The sequence below is a fragment of the Euphorbia lathyris genome, chromosome 8 (genome assembly GCF_963576675.1).
Source record: "Euphorbia lathyris chromosome 8, ddEupLath1.1, whole genome shotgun sequence".
In the NCBI taxonomy this organism is placed as follows: Eukaryota; Viridiplantae; Streptophyta; class Magnoliopsida; order Malpighiales; family Euphorbiaceae; genus Euphorbia; species Euphorbia lathyris.
Genome location: NC_088917.1, coordinates 16,479,450 through 16,499,860, shown reverse-complemented (window position 1 = coordinate 16,499,860; position 20,411 = coordinate 16,479,450). Strand labels below are relative to the sequence as shown.

Genomic DNA, 20,411 nt, shown 5'->3' with positions numbered 1-20,411 from the left:
ATGGCCGGAATGAAAGTCGGCGGCGGCGGCCGTATGGTTAGAGACGGTGTCGCGGCGGCGGCGACGATAGAGAAGAAGGAAAGAGAAGGGTTAGGGTTAGGGTCTCTGATACCATGAAGGAGTATAATTCTCTGTGTTTGTTATTGATATCAATTGAAGTATTTATACAGAATACAGTTCACTCTGTAGTGAACAACTATAGTCAACAACTGAACCTATATTCTAGGCTAGAGATAGGTAACAGAATAATTACAGATAAATAATAACTAAATACATAGTCTAATATTTTTGATACGGATTGGATTTGCGGCCATAGTTTTTAATTACAAACTATCAAAAATATTCTCAAGCAAAAGTTGAAGGAGCTGTGAAACTCTCAAGATTCACGAGCTAAACTTGTAGGAATTGAAAATCCTCACCCCGAAAGTGGGAATTGAACATGAACAACTAAGTAAAGATGAGAGCTACATAGGATGAAGATTATAGATTAGGCTTATTTAATTTACACAATAAAACTTGTTGATTGATCAAAGCTTGGTGGAAAACTAAGGCATACCAAGTGGTAAATAGTAATAGCTTGGCTGTTACAAGCCTCACCAGAATAAGAGATAAAACAGAACTCAGCAGTAAAGAATTATGATAAATTAAAGTAATAGCTTGGCTGTTACTTATGGAAATTATAACCAATTCAGCAAATGCATGGGTCAAAAGGCCCACAACCGTTCAAAGTGTTACATGTGAAAAATATGTTGCTACCTACACTCTTGTCATTTCCAATCCCATGCTTTGCACTTCATTCTGCTCAATCCCTTGCTGTAATCTGCCTCCTTCTCACACTCTTTGGGTTTTGTACATGTACTTTTTGAAATAGTGTCAATGTTTGGGTTTTCGCCCAAATTTTACTTCAATTAGTGTTTGACTCGTTATTTTCTATTGCAGAGAAGTGAAATTATCAGTGAATTGAAGAAGAGTCAAATACTATTAACAAAAGCGAATTAAGGGTATGTATTAGTTCTCACTTTTTCTGTTGATGCTCTGACTGTGAATGTAAGGATATGTGGTTTTGTTTCAGTAGAGAGACAGAGAAAGAGAAACTTATGGTGGTATATGTTCTGGTTTGCAGTGAGAAGTTAAGGCAGCTTTGGGCCTCATGGTACTAGCTTCGTTCATTTTTTTTAATCGATTCATAGGGTCAGTGTTATGGAGTAAATGGCATGCTGATGCTAGTTTAAGGTGAATAGGAAATTTGTCTCTATCTTTTGGGTTCAAGATACAGATTAGAATCCAAACGGCTTTTTGGATATATTTTGTTAAGTAAATAGGAAATTTGTTTCTATCTCTTGATGAAACTAACTCTACAGACAACTTTTGTGAACATATTAAAAGTATATATATTGTAAATATTGTATGGTTTGTTTTCAATCTTTATTATATGGTAGTTTTTTGTGGTTAATTTATGTTGTGATGATTTAATTGTAAAAAAATAGTGATTTAACTTGAGTATTTGTTCATTATTATATAACAAAAAAAAATTAGTTATTATAAATATTTTAGGTATAACATCCATTTAGATCCTCAAACTCAATTAGGATTCTAAACTATCAAAATCATCAATCATATCCATAAACTAGCTAAAAATCATTAATCGAGTCCAAATTCTAAACAAAAAATATTCAATTGAGGACCCATGGATAATAATTAGGTTAAACAGCTTCAGAAATTATTCCCCAAACTCATTTTGAACCAATACAAATATTATTACAGTCTCTATCAAATAGTCGGAGTTTCCGATTTTAAGATATGTTAGGGACTTAATTATTGATTTTTACTTAATTCAAAGATCTAATTGATGATTTTGATAGTTTGATGTCCTAATTGATTTTGAAGCTTTAGTTTAGAAACCCAAATGGGTGTAATGTCAATATTTTAATAATGAGATTTTTTTGTCATTGTAATTATTTTTATTAAGAGGAATTTTTATCAATTATAAATAGGTTTTAATAAGTGAATTTTTATTATTATTTTGAATATGTTTTAATAAGGGTTTTTTTTATTATAATTAGTTATTAATAAGTGATTTTTTTTTGTTATAATTAGTTTTAATAAGTGAATATTTAATTATTACAAATACTTTTTTACTAATGGTAGATTTCTCATTATTGCAAGTTATTAATAAGTGGACTCATTCAGGTTATGGAAAATAATTAGCAAGGCAACGTTTAATAAGAGGTCCATAAGTGGTTTTTCCACTTATTAAACGTTTTTACTAAGGGTATTTGGACTTTTAATAACTATTTCTCCCATTATTAAAATCCATTTTTTTGTAGTGGAAATGCACTTGCTGTTGCACAAACAAAAAAAAAATACAAATTTGGGATGAGTCGGTGACGAGCTCGCTCTCTTTCAGACGTTTGTGACTATCTTTTAATAGTGTAAGCAGTCGTATAATCTGGTCGTTTTCATGATAAAACAGCTCACTCAAATAAGATACGAGTTCGTATTGCTTAATACCAACTCGTTCAACATACACTCCAAAATTTTGCTCAGTTTTGTTGTCAAATAAAAAGAAATTTTAAAGAGGAAGTAGAAATTGCTATGTATTAAGAAAGAGAAAAACAAATTTATACGGTCAACTCATTCAACAATACATTCAATCCAGTGGTCAAACCCACTACTTTACGTCTTGTATTTGCTTTGATTGTTGCACTTAACTGGTTTGTATTTCAACATGAATGCATTTTTACATGTGGATTTACATGAGGCTGTTTATATGGTTCAACCTCTTGGTTTTATTGATCCGGCTCGGCCTCAAGCCGTTTGTAAATTACAAAAATCCTTATATCGCTTTAAACAGTCCCCTCATATGTGTTGTTTTTAGAAAGAAAAAAAAATGCTCCTGTAATTTAGAAGAAGGAGAAAAAACAGAGAAGGGGTGTAGCTTATTTGGTGGAGCGATGTTACATTTGTCAAACCGCCAAGCAACACACGACCAACACCGGCCTACATTTACCATTACATGTGCCAGAGAATGTATGAGAAGACTTGTCCATGGATTTCATTGTCGGATTACCCATAACCTAGAGGGGCATGGATTCCATTTTTGCTGTGGTTGACAGGTTTTCCAAGATACCCATTTTATCCCTTGCCAAAAGACAAATGATGCCCCATCCACCAAAAAATGTTCTTCAAGATAGTAAGATTACACAGGGTACCAAAGAGTATGGTTTCAAACTGAGATACGAAGTTTTTGAGCCACTTTTCGCGGACGTTATGGGCTCTTCGATACGATCTTAAAGTTCAGTACTACCGCACATCCGCAAACTGATGGTCAGAAAGAAATGGTTAACCGGACCCTAGGGAATTTACTCAGAAGCAAGTGTAAGGACAAGCCCAGGATGTGGGACTTGGTTCTGGCTCAGGTAGAGTTTGCTTATAATGGAGGGAATGTGATCACCCAACAGTTGGCGAATGAGGATATGCAGATGTATCTAGAGGTAAATGAGACTCTTCAGAAATGAAACCATAACTTGAAGGCAAAAGTGGATGAACACTGAATAGACCTTCAGTTCGAAGTAGGAGGTGAAGTGGTGGTTTTCCTAAGCAAAGAAAGACTCGTCAGCGCCCCGAGCAGCAAACTTCGATGAAGAAGGTACGATCCATATAAAGTGAGTAAGAGGATCAATAATGTCAATGCTTATCACGTGACCCTACCAAACTGGCTAGCCAAGATGTCACCAACCTTCAATATACGTGATCTCAGTCCATGGAAGCCAGATAGGTCCTTTGAAATTACTATTGGCGAATCGGGATCCAACGCTTTAAAAGAAAGAGGGAATGATAAGGACATCCTATCTAGGTCCTTTATACAACGTAGTGCTCCAAGAATCATGGGTCGAATCAAAGTACCTAATGGGAAAATGAACCTTTGGCAAAAGCTTACCTAGGTGAATCAATGGTAGGCGTATCCACTAGTAATTAACAGAAATGAATTAATTTCACAAAATCATACTAACTAGTAAATCATATTTGGTTACCAGATTTGACTTAAAAAAATTTAATTAATTTTAACCTCAGTTGTCCATAATCCAGTTTGATTTCACTTGCCAGATTTTAAAAATATATGTGATTTCTTTCCTTGATAATATCGATCACATGTATATATATATATAATCTATTGATAATATTGATCAAAGCAAAGATTAAGATAATATCATAGTATAATATATAGCTTTTGTTCTTTCTTAATTTTCTAACCCTTTAAAATGGTGAGAATAATTGAAGTTAATTAGTGAAAATATCAAATTTATAGTCATTAATTATGAAATTTGCTAATGGTGCAGGAAGTATTTCTCAGAATATTGTACTTTTGCACTATTTTATAAGTGGTTGAAGGTCCTAATGTTGTTGATTTTGGAGCTGTTGGAGATGGCGAAACTGATGATTCCAATGTAAGTATAAAATCAAGTGTTTGTTATGAATGGTTCTATAGGGGTCCCAGACCCAACTGGTTCGGGACCCCTCTGATGCTGCCATGTCAAGCTCTAAATGCTGATGCAGCACCATTTTAATAGTCTCGGTCCAGTTCCATAACTCTGTTTTCAATTTCTTTTAACACTAGAAAAATAAAAAAATTGTGTCATGACTTCGCCATTGCTGATGTGAATTAAATTGCATGTTTGTAGGCATTTCAACAAGCCTGGAAGGCTTTGTGCCAAGTTAAAGAGGGCACCCCTAGCCTTGAGATACCACAGGGAAAAACATTTCTATTGCAGCCGGTGAAATTTTCGGGTCCTTGTGCCTCCACCACAATTATTGTTCAGGTCATTGAAAATATCTTACCATAGTGGCCCACTTTTAGTAATTGCAAAAAATACTAAGGAGGCCCGTTGACCTGTCATTTTTACCTGTTGTATAACACAATGTGAGGTGTACATTTTAGTGTGAGAAAATGAAGGTTGTACACCAAAGTGTGAAACACCAGGAAAAGTGTTTTGCAACAAAATATGCACATTTGTGGCGAATTGAGAACTTGTGGGGAATTTTATTCCCGCCACTAAAGCCTGTAGTGGCGAATACTGATCTTTAATGAGGAAAATTTTCCCTACAAAAAATATCTTTCTTGTAGTGAGGCGTGGTCATTTTACTGTTCCCAACTAAAGAGGAGCTTTGATATCTCATATCACTCGTTCCTCGTCTATTTCTCAAACAACTCCTTAAAATGCAACCATATAGAGTTCGCATCATATTCTCATGCTGTTTCTACAATAAATTATCAAAATTATATGTTTATTTTTTTTTTGTTACAAAATATTAAATGCATCTTGATTCCTTCTTTATAATATATATATATATATATATATATATATATATATATATATTTTCAAAATACATGTATATTGAGCAATTAATTTATGGTAGTTAATTAGTTGTATTGGGTGTGGACAGGTATTGGGGAAAATAGTTGCACCCGCAAGTAGAGATGATTGGAAAGAATGTCCATTGGATGGCTGGTTGTCTTTCTCAGATGTTGCTAATCTCTCCATCGTCGGATCTGGAACCATCGACGGCCAAGGTTGTGTTTGGTGGACCAATCAAAAACTCCACAATTTTGTAAATTTCCTAATCTTTTATATACTTACTTTTTCTTCTAATTCAATTATCATATTCTCCTTTTACCTGCTAAATTCTATTTCCTTTACTTTTGTTAGTTGAGTTCTGATATCTGTTATTGATTTCCATTTTTATATTTGAGGGGAGTTATGCAAATTGCGACGGAGCACCTACGGTGAGATGTCGCTATTTCTTTTATATAAAGAAAGAGTTAGCAAAGAAGATTAATTTTATTTTTATCATATAAAGTGGCATAAACCTTAGTTTAATTTTATCCTTTTTAAAATAAATATCGGCAGAAATTCTCAACACTACAAAAAAAAGCCTTTTACCGTTGGGTTTTTTACTGTAGCGACGGTTTTGAAAACCGTTCGAAAAATGTTGTTAATGCGCCCGTTGCTACCTTTAGCAACGGTTTTACTACCACGTCGGGGTAAGTTCTTACACCATTCCCTACAATAATTGATATAATTAATCTTAGTTGATATATATGATTATTGATAAATTTGACCCTTATAAAATAACAAAATTAATTACTAATTAATATATTATTTAATTAATTACAGGCTATGCATTTCAGCAAATGTGACAATCTTCAACTAAGTGGCCTCACCCACATTAACAGCCCAAAGAATCATATCTCAATTAGTGATTGTAATGGTGTTTCTATCTCCAATCCTCAAATACAAGCACCCAAAGAGAGTCCAAATACTGACGGAATCGACATCTCTCAGTCGACATATGTTAATATTACTGACTCAAACATCGGAACAGGTGATTATATTTTTTAAAATTATCTTTGCATGATATTTATTTTTTTAATTAATTAATTAATGCATAAAAATATAAAGAATTTTTATTATAAATTGAATAGGTGATGATTGTGTTGCTATCAATGGCCAATCGTACCATATTACAATCACCAATGTGAATTGCGGTCCGGGCCATGGTATTAGGTTCGTAGGGAAATTTAACCCTATTATTTTGAAAGGAAATTAGATGCTTAACTTTTAAAATCGCTAATTAAATTCTCAATGTATATTATGTTGTAGTGTGGGACGTTTAGGAAAAGATGGAAGAAATGATACTGTAGAAGATGTTCAAGTTCAATATTGTACTTTCAATGGAACTCAAAATGGGGCAAGAATCAAGACATGGCAGGTATCTATATATTTTAAAATTAATTGATTATTAATAACCAAGCAAAATATTTATAATTAAGTTAGTATATATTTAAATATCATGTTTTACTAATTTTCTTATAATTTTGTATATTTTTTCAGGGTGGATTAGGGTTTGCAAAAACAATCAGTTTCGAGCATATCACATTAATAGATACCCAAAACCCTATACTTATTGATCAATACTATTGCAATGGGGGACATAATTGCCAAAATGGGGTAATTTTTTTACACTTTTTTGTGTAATTTTTTTTTTTTGAGTTGGCAATAGAGAAGGGAGCAACCGGACATCCCAACTATATTTGAAAAATACTCTTCCTTTCTTCTGGACCTTTGTCTGAGTATTCTTCCTTCATCTTATTCTTCTTCTATTTTTCATCTTCATTTAACCCACCCTTCAATATATCTACCCTAATATACCATAAAGGGAGTCCATACGGATCCAATCCTCCTCCTTGTACGCCAATGTTATTAAAAGAAAAAAGTAAAAGCAGAATAACAGTCAACAAACAGTGTAATTAATGAACTCAAAATGTGATTAATTAATTCTTTTTTTTTTGTTTGTTTTTTGCAGACAACAGCAGTGGTAGTGAGTGATGTTACATACAGAGATTTCCATGGAAGTACAATAGATAATGAAGCAATTAAATTGGAATGCAGTGAGACCATAGGATGTAATAATATCATAATGGAAGACATTAACATAACCTCTTCATCATCTAATTCTCAGACTCAAGCTTATTGCCAAAATGTCCATGGTTCTTCTCATTCTGTTCAACCTATTGTTCCTTGTCTAACTTCACTAATTAGCTAGGTGTTTCTTTTTAATTTTACTCTATACAAGTATACAATGTACCACATTTTTGTTACAATCACAAAATAAAGCCAAGTCTTGGGTTTCCAATATTATACCAAAGTTATAATCTCTACAATTTGTTTAATACAATTATTTAACTTCAACTTCATTTTCATGTTCTCGAACAAAATGAAATTTGATCTTGTTATGTTTCATTTTTCGGCATTGGACCATTTTTAGATGTATTTTTCATGTCATCTTTTGAATCTGTCCTTGAAAAACCAATTAGTTCAAAAACTTTCATTAATTTGTATGAGATTCCAAAATGAACAACGCCTTTGATGTATTTATATATACAATATTGTACCACATTTTTTATACAGTCACAAAATAAAAGGAAGTCTTGGGTTTCCAATATTATATCAAAGTAGCATATTTTGAAACTCATGATGAACCATGCGTCGGGATTGCCCCTGTATATACTGAAGATCAAGTAAGTAATTCAAGTAAAAGCTCTTAGTCGATGCAAATGATTACATATGCGTGGGTCTCTTTAAAAGCGCGATGCAAATGACACTTTTCCTGACAAACAATTCGTTGGAAAAGAGTCATTTGCATTGCTTTTTTTAAAGGGCAAACGTGAATGAAACTAAAATTCATATTCACTCTATTTTATAAGTTTACTCTCATTGTTTTGTCCTACTCAATTTTATCAATTTTATTAGCAAGTTGGATTAAAAATTACATAGCAAATTAAGCTTAGTAGGTAATTTGTGTCAATAGTTGATAAAATGATGGTATAAATGGTTCAGAGGTCAATATCATTTGGAATAAATGGTGGTATCTTTCTCGGATAAAGATGACTTTTTCGTCTGACATTTCTCAAAGGACAATTTGTACTCGTTAAAAGCTAGGTATCAGATTATTGAGTCTGCTCATAGCATGGTGCCAAGGTGAAAATGATGGATAAATCTATGGAACTTAGTTCTTCCCCCTAAATTGAAGTTTTTCCTTTGGAGATTTGCTACTAAATTGCCTACTAGAATTCGCCTCATTCGGTAGCACGTTAGTGTTCTAATTGAGTGTTTTCTTTGTATGAACCACGTTGAACACGACTGACATCTCTTTGGGGAATGTTCGTACGTGAATCAATATTGGGCAATAGTTCAATCACAACTCCTGGAGTAAAATGGAAGCAGGTCAAAGATTGGTTAAGCAGAAAATTGTCTTTTGGCGGTGGTTCTCTTGTCTATCTGTACACGGAGGAATGCCCAGCTTTGGTCGAAGTCATGGTGTCGAAGTCATGGCAGAATACCAACAACGGCGTTAAAAGTTCAATGTGGTTTTCACATAATTGGCGGCAAGGGCAGATGACCAATATTGATACTAGGATGACTAGGAATCAGGGCAATAAGCAAAGACAGAATTTCTAGAGAAACTGAGTAGAAGAGCAGGTGAAATACAATGTAGACGCAACTATTGTTTCGACCCCTCTTGTTTCGGTATGCATGTTGTTCTACGTAATCATGGAGGCCTGTTTATAGCTTGTTATAACTCGGTCTCGAATGGCTTGATATCGCCCAAGCTGGGTGAAGCATTGACGTTACGAGACGGTATTCCTTAGACGCCTTTCTTAGGCTACAACAATATCGATTTTGAAGTTACGCAAAAGGAGTTGGTAATATTTAGTGTTCGAGTCACAAGGATCTTACAGAGTATGGTGAAGTAGTTCAAGAGATCAAGAAACTTCTTCAGAAATACACGACTTGTTTGGTGACGTTTATTCCTCAATTAACGAATATAGTTGCTCATGAGTTAGCTCATCATTCTTATACCAATCTTATTCCTTTTATTACTTTGTGTGTTCATAGTTTCTTAGAAAGTGCTTTATGTAAGGATGTGGGTGTTTAAAGTGCTTTTTTCTCAAAAAAATAAAATACAGTACTCTTATCCAAATGGTGAAATAATAAGTCATGCAATTGCTTTTAAAAAAAGACGTAATACATCATTTGCCCCCTGAACTTGTCCAAAAATCTTAATTGACTTCATGATGTTTTAAAATGTCTTGATAGCCCCCTCAACTTGTACAAAATGTTCAAGTAGCCCCTTCAACTTGCCTAAAGTGTAATTAATTAATCACTCGGTAGTTAATAACTTATATACCATTAATAATTTATACACCATTGTACCATTAAAAAATAAATAGAAATTTCAGTTTTACATTTTTGTGAATTCTATTTTGTAGATTTTTTTATGGACGGACATTATAATTTTATTATATAGTCATATATATTTTTTTTTGATAAAAATTATATAGTTATATAACTTTACAGAAATTGTGAGGATTTTATATATTAAGATGTAATTCACCATTTGATTTTATAATAAATTATAATTTAAGAAATTTTTTGGGCAGGTCGGGCTGGGCCTGAGATTTAGGTTTTCTACTCGGGCTAAATCTGGCCCAAGCCCAATTTTTAAAAGATGCGGGTTGGATTGGGCATGGATAAAAAAATTTAGTGTAAAACCCAGTTGAGTTAAACAAACAGTAAATAATAAACAATAACATATGAGCTAAATAGGCCATTAAGGGGCTTTTTAAATGTTTTATTGTTTAGTACATGATAAAGAGTAGCGGCGAATACAGGATTACTCAGTTGGGGGGCCGATTTTACACCTGCCTTCCAAAAAAAAATTTGCTAAATGGAATTTGCTCAATTTTTTTTGTATATATGCGTGTTATAATTTGAATGGTCAAGAACCAATTTTTAAATATTAATGTAAAATTTCTCAAAATTAAGATAGATTTTGTTTAATGGTCCTAACATGTAAATAATATTTGGATTTAGGAAGGGTTGGACAAGTAAAAAAATTAAAAATTTTGATTTCAGATGGCCTATGAGGCCAAAGAAATTATTAATGACCTTGTGACTTCAATAATTCCATTTTATTGAGATGTGTAAGTACATAATGTCTTAAATTGGTTAACCGTAAATATAGGATTTGTGTATATCTTAGTTTGTTAACAAGTCTATCTAGTATCAACACTAAGCTGGTTTTCTCTCGATCAAAAGCTGGTTTTCTCTTGTTGTAATTTTAATTTTTTTTTATTTTTAATACAAAGTAATTTTCAGCAAAAAAAATATTTAATTTAATTACTTCCCATTTTATGTTTTATACTTGTTTGTTTCTCTATATATAATAAAAATATTTTTCTCAATTTTATAATATATATAGTAACAATATATTAATATTATTTTAATTGTTTTTTTTGAAGGCTTTTTTAAATGGATGGAGAGCCTTGTGTTAAACACATAAAGGGAATAGAAATATACAAACTCTTGTAGTGCGGTTGTGGACATTTCTTTTAAAGCCTTTCATATTTAAAGGCCCTTGCAAGTCTAATGCTATCACTATTATGGTACATGCTTATTTTTACTATTTATAAACTAAACATTTAATATGCCATTTTATAATAATAATAATAATGAATAAACAGTGTTGAGTGAGTCTCGAACTGAGTAAATTGAATTAATTATCGAAAAATAAATTGAATTAATGATCATTAAGATGCATGTGATCAAAATCGTATTGGAAAAAAAGTAACACCAAGTAGCGGTGAATGGCCTAGTTGCAACACTCATTTTTAGCTGATGTTTGATGGTGTAGACGGTCATACCGTTGATGGGCTGGATACTTTTGATGGCCAGGGCTCAACTTGGTGGACTAATCAGGTTATTTATTTATTAAAATATATCAAGATAAATTCAATTTTGTCTTAAGATTATTTGGAAGTGCATATATATCCTTCACATCCTTAACATTATTTAACATTTTCAACTTGGATTTTAGGATCTACTGAGCCCAAATAAGAAAACTGATCATTTATATGGTGTTCATCCTATACCAATAGGATTGTTCATTTATAAGAAAATTTGATACTTTTCAAAATAAGATATTTCTAGGGTGGCAAAACATAGAAAAATGATTTAGAAAATTGAAAGTAAAAAAGTTAAAATATGTTTTTCAGTGTAATTTTCTATTTTTTTTTCCTGTATGGACTATGTTTATTTGTTGCAATCCAAGCATTCAAAGGCGGACTCCATATTATCTAGGCCTAAACTTGTTTCAAATTAGAAATATTAAAGATAAAATTAATGTTTCTCAAAAATTTTACTATTCCATAATGTTTTATAAACTTATATATAAATTATTTATTTTTTTCTTTTCAGGACATTATGAATAGATGCAAGAGACCTGAGTAAACATAATAAAACTTTTATTAAGTTTATTTATTTTTATAGATAATAATTGAAATAAATGGACTAATTAGCTAATTAATTATCTAATTAAAATTCAAATTAATGATGCAGGCTTTGCAAATTTAAAGCTGCAAAAATGCTGAAATAAGTGGACTAAGTTATATTAACAGTTTAAAAGTACATATTGGATTAAATAAATTCAATAATGTCTTGCATTAAAAAAAGTGAACTGCTAAATACCGCCATTAAATTCCTTTTCACCGCCACTTTTGGACTTTTTAGCCCTTCTCATAATTTTGATCAAAAAGTGAAAATTCTCTCTCCAACATCATAAACCCGAATAACAATAATTGAAATTATGAAAATAATTGATGTGTGATAATCCGAACCCCGAAAATGGATGATTACGAGTCGGAAACTTTAAGATTTACATCTTTTTATCAAAGAACTCACGAAAATAATCCATATTTTTCATGACGATTTTGCATTTTTCGTCACAAAAAATAGGATAATTTTTAATTTTTTGTCACAAAAAATTGAATGATTTAGTATTTTTCGTCACTAAAAATTTTACGATTTTGCATATTTCAAAATTTAGCCAAAACGGATGCGGCATACCATTCCCACCATGGTGGGAATGGTATGCCGCATCCGTTTAGGCCATCCGTTCCCGCCATGGTGGGAATGGTATGCCGCATCCGTTTAGGCTAAATTTTGAATTTTCTCTCAAATTTTTTTTTCCCAATTTTGATAAAAAAAATTTATGCCAAGGGCAAAATGGTCCAATGGGTGCGGTGATAAGGAATTTGGATGCGGTATATAGCAATACCCAAAAAAAATACAATAATACCTATATTTTTAATATTAACACCTTTACTTCTCAAAATCGTCCCAATACTGATAGAATTGGTCTCTTTTCTTCATCGAACATTCATATTTTGGATTTCATTATAGGAACTGGTAATTCAATTATTTAATTATTTTACTTAATATATTTTCTTGTTCTTGATGTTGTCATGATCATTCCTCATGTTAATAGCAGCAAAAAAAATCAATAACTTAATTTTTATTCACTTTTAATCCCTGATTTAATAAACTTTTATTTTTGTTCCTTTAACGTTTAATTTAATACTTTATGTTTTATTCATTTTAGTTCCTAATTTGGAACTTTTCATTTTATCCATTCTAGTCCCTATTTTGAAACTTTATATTTTATTGACTTTAGTCCTTAATTTAAAGTTGTCCTCTCTTTTTCAATTAGGTCCCTAAATAAACTTTTTAAATTTATTCAATTTAGTCCTTTGTCCATTTTTACACCATAATTAATTGTATAGCTATGTTATTTGTTTCTAACCTTTTATTTTGATGGATATGAATATAAGAGAATAACGCGAACGCTACGTCAGGTCTAGTGCATATCATAACATACATAATCGAACCGATTACGCTGGCGTATGGGACTACAGCCATGCGCTTCTTATCATCATTGGTTTTAGGACATTGATGATTGTTTAACTTTACTCCATGTAGCATGGGTAAGTTACCTCGTTTCGATTCAAGCATGCTAAACCGCTTTAGCACCTTTTCGATGTATGTAGCCTGTGAAAGACCGAGCAGTCTTCTTGATCTATCTCTGTAGATCTTTATACCAAGTATATAAGCTGCTTTACCAAGGTCTTTCATTGAGAAGTTACCAGATAACCATACTTTTACCGACTGTAGCAGAGCTATGTCATTTCCCATTAGTAATATATCGTCCACATATAATATTAGAAATGCTACAGAGCTCCCACTTGCTTTCTTGTAAATTCAAGCTTCTTCGCAATTTTGTTCGAAACCATATTGTTTTATGGTTTCGTCAAAACGCTTGTTCCAGTTTCTAGATGCTTGCTTGAGTCCATAAACGGATCTCTAAAGTTTGCAAACCTTGTTTGCATCCTTTGATATGAAACCTTCAGGTTGCATCATATATACATCCTCAAGCAGGTTTCCATTTAGGAAAGCTGTTTTCACATCCATTTGCCAAATCTCGTAATCGTAGTGAGCGGCAATAGCAAGCATTATTCTGATTGATTTGGACATAGCCACAGGAGAGAAAGTTTTGTCATAATCAATTCCTTGCTTCTGACGATATCCTTTCGCTACTAACCTAGCTTTGTAGGTGCTAACCTTTCCATCCATGTCTGTCTTCTTTTTGAAGATCCATCTGCACCCAATGGGTTTTATCCCTTCGGGTGGATCAACCAAAGTCCATACTTGGTTGGTGTATATGGAATCCATTTCAGAATCCTTGGCCTCGAGCCACGCTTTAGAATCTGGACTAGTAAGAGCCTCTTCATAGTTTTCGGGTTCGTCGTCTAACACGGGAACCTCATCATCTCCCACTAGAAAACCATATCTAATAGGGAGTTCACGAACTCCTTGTGATCTACGAAGGGGTGGCACTTGAGTCTCATCTAATGGGACTGCATCGGGTTCCTCAATCGCTTCTGTTGTTTCAGTTGGCGTTTCTTGTTCATGAACTTCATCAAGTTCAATCATGCTTCCCTTTTCTGTGTCTTCGAGAAACTCTTTCTCTAAGAAGGTTGCGTACTTGGATACTATCACTTTCTGATCATCTGGATGATAGAAGTGATACCCCATAGTTTCCTTAGGGTACCCAATGATGAAACATTTATCAGATTTAGAATCTAGTTTGTCAGACGCAATGCGTTTGACAAATGCTGAACAACCCCATACTCTCATGAATGAGAATACGGGTTTCCTACCAACGAACAATTCATATGGTGTGGAACTAGCGGATTTAGTTGGTACTCGATTTAGGGTGAAGAGGGCGGTTTCCAAGGCATAGCCCCAAAATGTCTTTGGAAGTAATGCTATGCTCATCATGGATCGTACCATATCTAGTAGGGTACGGTTCCTCCTCTCAGATACACCATTGTGTTGTGGTGTATAGGGAGGTGTCCATTGTGAGCAAATCCCACATTCAGTTAGATAATTCAGAAAATCATCTGAAAAATATTCGCCACCTCGATCGGATCGAAGTGTCTTTATTTTCTTTTCTAGTTGATTTTCCACTTCATTCTTGAAGCATTTGAATTTCTCAAAAGCTTCGGATTTGTGCTTTATCAAGTAAATATAACCATATCGGGTATGGTCGTCTATGAAGCTAATGAAGTATCTGAATCCTCCTCTTGCTTGGACTGACATAGGACCGCATACATCTGAATGAATGAGTCCTAGAGTGTCTGATACACGTTCACCTTTATTGCTAAAGGGTGTCTTTGTCATTATGCCTTTTAAACATGCTTCGCACATTTCCAATGATTCAGGATCAATTGAATTTATAAATCCATCTTGATGTAGCTTAAGCATGCGTCTTTTGTTTATATGGCCTAAACGGAAATGCCATAAGTAAGTTGAATTATCTAGCTTATGTCTTTTGGTATCAATCGCGAAAACAGAAATTTTGTCATCTAACACATAAATCCCATTTTGTGATATTCCTGAAAAATAGAAAATCGAATCTGTATAAAAATCGCAACGTTTGTCTTTTATTGAAATATGAAAACCGTCGTCAATAAGACGGCTAATAGAAATAATGTTACGAGACATTTGCGGAACGTATAAACAGTTCCTTAATTCTATTACAAGCCCAGAGGGCAAATTTAAAACATAATCTCCGATTGCGAGGGCGGCAACTCTTGCTCCATTTCCCGCTCGCAAGTTTATGCGTCATTTCTTCAATTCCTTAGTCTGATTTAGTTCCTGCATATTTGTACAAATATGAGATCCGCATCCGGTATCAAGTACCCAAGATTCAGACTGTGAAATCGTATTTATTTCAATATAAAACATACCAGATGTTGAAGCACCGCCTTTTCCCTTCTTGAGGGTGGCTAGATACTCCTTGCAGTTCCTTCTCCAATGCCCGTCTTTACCACAGAAGTGGCACTCTCCTTTGGGCTTCTTTACTTCCTTTCCCTTAGCTCTAGTGGGCATGTCCCTCTTGCCTTTCTTGGGATATTTAGGATTGTGAAAATTCCCTTTCCTCTTCTCTGATCCCTCTATGACAAGAGCTGGTATTGCCTTGTCTTTCTTCATATTGGGCTCAACTGACTTGAGCATATTCGCAAGCTCTTCAAGAGAGGTTTGCAAGTCATTCATTTGGTAGTTCATGATGAACTGTGAATAACTCTCTGGGAGGGATTGAAGAATTAAGTCTATGCTTAGTTCGTTATCCATCGCGAATCCAATACTTGAAAGTTTGGTAATATAGCCAATCATCTTGACACAATGTGTCATGACAGATGTGCCCTCTTGCATCCTGCAACGATATAGCAACTTGGATATCTCGTAGCGTTCGCACCTAGTCTATTTCCCAAACAGCTCTTTAAGGTGCATGATGATGGAATAGGCATCCATTTCCTCATGTTGCCTTTGTAATTCCGGTGTCATCGATGCAATATGATGCATCCGGCATGATCATCATCAGCCTTGTGCTTCTGGTAAGCATCAATTTCCTCAATGGGAGCATCATCAGCAGGGATAGGGGGTATCGTTGTATCAAGTACATACCCTATCTTATCGAACTTCAAAACAATTTTGAGGTTCCGAAACCAGTCCGTGAAGTTTGAACCATTCAATTTGTTATCGGTAAGAATGTTTTGCAGATTGGTTTTAGTCATGATTTTAAGAGTGATTATATAAACCTGAGAGTGAGAAAGAGTAAACGTATGTTATTCATTTGCTTTAAAGTATATCAATCTAAAATTATAGGCCTTTTGTTTATTTTAGATTGCTCCCACTATTTTGCCAAATTAATAGCCCTCCATATTAATTCGAAGAATTTCACAAATCCTTTAGTGAGCTAGGATCCTAACTCTTGAGATTTCGCCTTGAGTTTACCCAACAAGCTAGTCTCATTCGTTAGGTAGATTCATGTAATCAATCACATCTTAAATGTGATTCCTAGGTTATTGGGTTACTAACCACATTAGTAACTAATATGCTATTCATATTAATCCCAACCGTATTGCCCATTAGTTTATGAAAACATGAGTTTACCCATCCAATTATCATAATCTAATTTAAGTATTACCCCATATTCATGAAAAGTGATTTTCGATAATTCAGGTGTTACCGTAAGACCCCGAGCTTGAGTTTACCCAACAACCCAAAGGCCCTCAGTACTGCCGGCTGAATTATAATATTAGGGAGGGACAACCGATTTTAATAACTTGCTTATTTACTTAACTTTTTAATGAGGGATTTTATTTTAGGTCTCATAATCTAACTTAGTCTTGATTTGCTTTAGCATACATCAGACACATACATTGGCGTTATGGACATATCATCTAAATTATTCCGTCGAGCCAGAGACGGAATAAAAGGCCAACCTAGGGAAATACTAACTATTACATATTTCTCTTTAGGTCCTCCGTCTGCTCAATGGCGCCTTGAAATTACAAATTAATTTCTATACTACTAAAGAAAACTTCAATTAAATTGAAGGGAATTAGATGAGAGGAGAAATTACAATAGATAGTAGAAAGGCAGGACTCGCAGACCCTATTTCAAAAATACCAAAAGACTAAAGAGGGTCCAAATATGTCCATAACTCCAAACATGCATAGACTCAATTAAATTTATTTGGGTTAATCACATTAACGCATCATATAACTTTCATCCAATTTTACTTCTAACAGTTTCGTGTCTTTTATGTTATCCTAACTACACAAAACTTTAATTATGCACGTCCCAATAATTTTGATTTTAATTCATTTAAAACTTTGATTTACGAATAGGTAAAACAAACTTTTAAATAAATTTTCATTCGATAATCAAAACATAAAACTATTAATTTCTAAAACATACATACATATATTAAAAAAAATAGTTTTTAAACAATTTAAAACTAGGTGGGAATCGGGCCGGGCCCGAGGTCAGGCTGCTGCCGTTTGGCAGCAGCCCTAGGCGTCGGACATGCCGCTGCCTTGCGGCAGCGGCAACGAGACGCCGCGCGCGGTTTCTACCGCGCGGCAGCAACCGCACAACAGTAGTCGGGTCGCGCCGTATGGCGCGACCCGAACTACTGTTTATTTTTTTTTATATTTATAAAATATACATATATATATATATCATTTTTAAAACGGTTTTAAAACGATTTTCAGAAAATAGGAAAAACTATCATAGATTTTCCGTTTTATCTTTTAGAATAAATAAAACTGATTTTATTCATCTAACCATAAAACTAAGAGATTTTGTTATAATGATTATCAACCGAAATTATTAGGAACATGTGCACAATTTATTTTAATTAACAATTAATTAAAACTTATTTATCTTTTAGAACTAATTAATCAAAACAATTTTGTTAATTAACCTAACTATACGTATTTATTCAATCTGATTGAAAAACTTCTCAATTTTCATATATGAAATAACGGATTTAACCTCGCTCTGATACCAATGTTGGAAAAATAGGCTAACGTATAGCAGCGGAAATATAATATTTTTAACCTATTTCCATAAACCACAAGATCCGTTAATCGTTATTTCATATAAAGAGAGATAAGAAGAAATACCTTTTAGATGTTCTATCTACCGTTGCAAACGAAGTGCCCACAACTCTTACTTCGAGTTCCCGAGCACAGAACAAAACAAATATAAGATCAAGTTAGAATCAACCGTTGAGTAGCAACCAAAATAGATTGCCTCTAATTAATCAACACAAGATCAAGGATAAAGAAAGAAAGATGAAAATCAATTGAACGGAAGAAAGCGGTAGAAAATCTCGTCCTCGGGCTAGAGGGGTTCGAAATTCTCTCTCTCTCTCTTAGTGTGGAATTCGAAATTCTCAAGAGTTGGGATTTCGAAAATCCCTTAGGGGTATTTATAATCTTCCTTGTATCTAATCCTTAGTTAGATAGAATTAGGTTATTGAATAAGAATTCAATTCGGAATAGAACTCTTAATTATTATCTATTAATATATCTAAATATAAAAGATACTAACAATAACCTTATTGGATAATAATGAGAGTAATTTAATCTAATTAAAACTCCTAACTTAGTTATCCTTTAATTAATTTAATTCATAATCTTAATCTAATTAGAATAGATAAAATCAAATTAATTATTTATGTATTTATTATACATAAATTTCGACCCCTACAGTCACTGGGCCTTATTGGGCTCAGTTGGGCTTCCGTCAATTAATTAACATCTGTGTCTTTTGGGTTCCAAGTCTTATAGCCGTATGCAACTTATTAAAATTAATTTTCAAAGAATTATATTTTAATCTTTGCATAATGGAATGATGTACAGAGTATGTGATTAGCAAGTCCGTAATCATTCCCCTAGAGCTATAAGAAGACAGGTTGATTCTGTCGTTGATCTTTCAGTATTAGTTACGGTATAATTCGATCCTTTATCAACTACGTCCTTGAACTGAATCTTATGACTATGGGTAATGTCAAGTCACATATAGCAAGACGTTCGTTTTACTTGTTCTTGGCCGAGTCAGCTCCAATTAGATAGGTTAAGAGAAATCTAATTTCATTCTTAAGCTATCACCTTTCAAGGATTTAGAGTCAAGACTTCCACAAGCGATCCATGGACATATCTCCCATTTATCGGGAGTGATAAATGCTCAATCCAATATATAACGATCCCGCAATCACTTCCTGTGATACCCAACCTCTGCTGTTCACACCCCAGAGTCATCTCTATTAAGGATCGTGTTACAACAGGATCAAAACGTCACATTCTGTAATCGAGAATACCAATTAACATTCCTTTGAGTCTGATGATTATTTATACCTATTAATACTAATGAGATGAACAGGTGACAAGGATGAATCTACCCATCCTGTTATCTCAAGTCGGGTCCCCAATCCTAATGAACTACTTTTCATCGGATCCATGTAACTGTCCTGATATCTATATATATGAAGCTTGTGAGATCAGCTTTCTGTCGGACAGAAGACATTGTTACATGCAAGTCTTAGCAGTGATATGTCAATCCTAAACATATTACTTGACTTGGGGTGGTTTTAAGTTTATTATAAAGTTTTGTCTCACTTCATGCTTGTATGAACACTTTATAATCACTTTAAAACAAACTTACGGATTTCCTTTTATTAGACTTTATTTAGTGCTTAAAAGGGATTGCCTTTATATAGTTATAAAACATATATCTCATTAAAACAAATGATATAAAGAAAACTTCATTTACATTAAGTTTGTATCCTAGAACAATTGTCTATAGGACACTTGGGCTTGAAGCGTGACAACATGGGGCTGCCAGGAATCGAACCCAGGACCACTTGGTCACACTCGCTCTGATACCATGTCATGAAACTATTTGAACCAAAAGCTCGAGCTGATAGTTAAAGGTCCACTTCATATTAATAGCTGACAAAGAAATATAAGTATGCAAATAAAGACCAAGAAAGTGTTCCAAGCATTGAATCCAAAAGGCTGACCAAATTATCATTAGACCAAACATGTTTAGTTAGGGACTGAATAGCTTAGTGCCAGCAAGGATTAGAATGAAAGA

The 20,411-nt window shown here is 33.5% G+C and overlaps 1 protein-coding gene across 1 annotated transcript; it reads left to right on the top strand.

The window, feature by feature from the left end:
- Positions 1-7,605, top strand: LOC136203864 (probable polygalacturonase At3g15720). Its single transcript, XM_065995088.1, has 11 exons — positions 1-89; positions 1,073-1,153; positions 3,117-3,208; positions 4,384-4,448; positions 4,683-4,820; positions 5,446-5,614; positions 6,175-6,384; positions 6,485-6,566; positions 6,663-6,771; positions 6,894-7,010; positions 7,366-7,605. Exons 1-11 carry the CDS (start codon positions 1-3, stop codon positions 7,603-7,605), a joined length of 1,392 nt encoding a protein of 463 aa, XP_065851160.1.
- The last annotated feature ends 12,806 nt before the right edge of the window (positions 7,606-20,411 follow it).

What these genes read in the sequence shown, in the direction of transcription:
- LOC136203864 (XM_065995088.1), top strand. Translation starts at nt 1, where the DNA reads ATGGCCGGAATGAAAGTCGGCGGCGGCGGCCGTATGGTTAGAGACGGT. An exon ending in GCGAAACTGATGATTCCAAT is followed by an intron (nt 4,449 to 4,682) that starts GTAAGTATAAAA and finishes GCATGTTTGTAG; the next exon opens with GCATTTCAACAAGCCTGGAA. An exon ending in AAAACTCCACAATTTTGTAA is followed by an intron (nt 5,615 to 6,174) that starts ATTTCCTAATCT and finishes TTAATTAATTAC; the next exon opens with AGGCTATGCATTTCAGCAAA.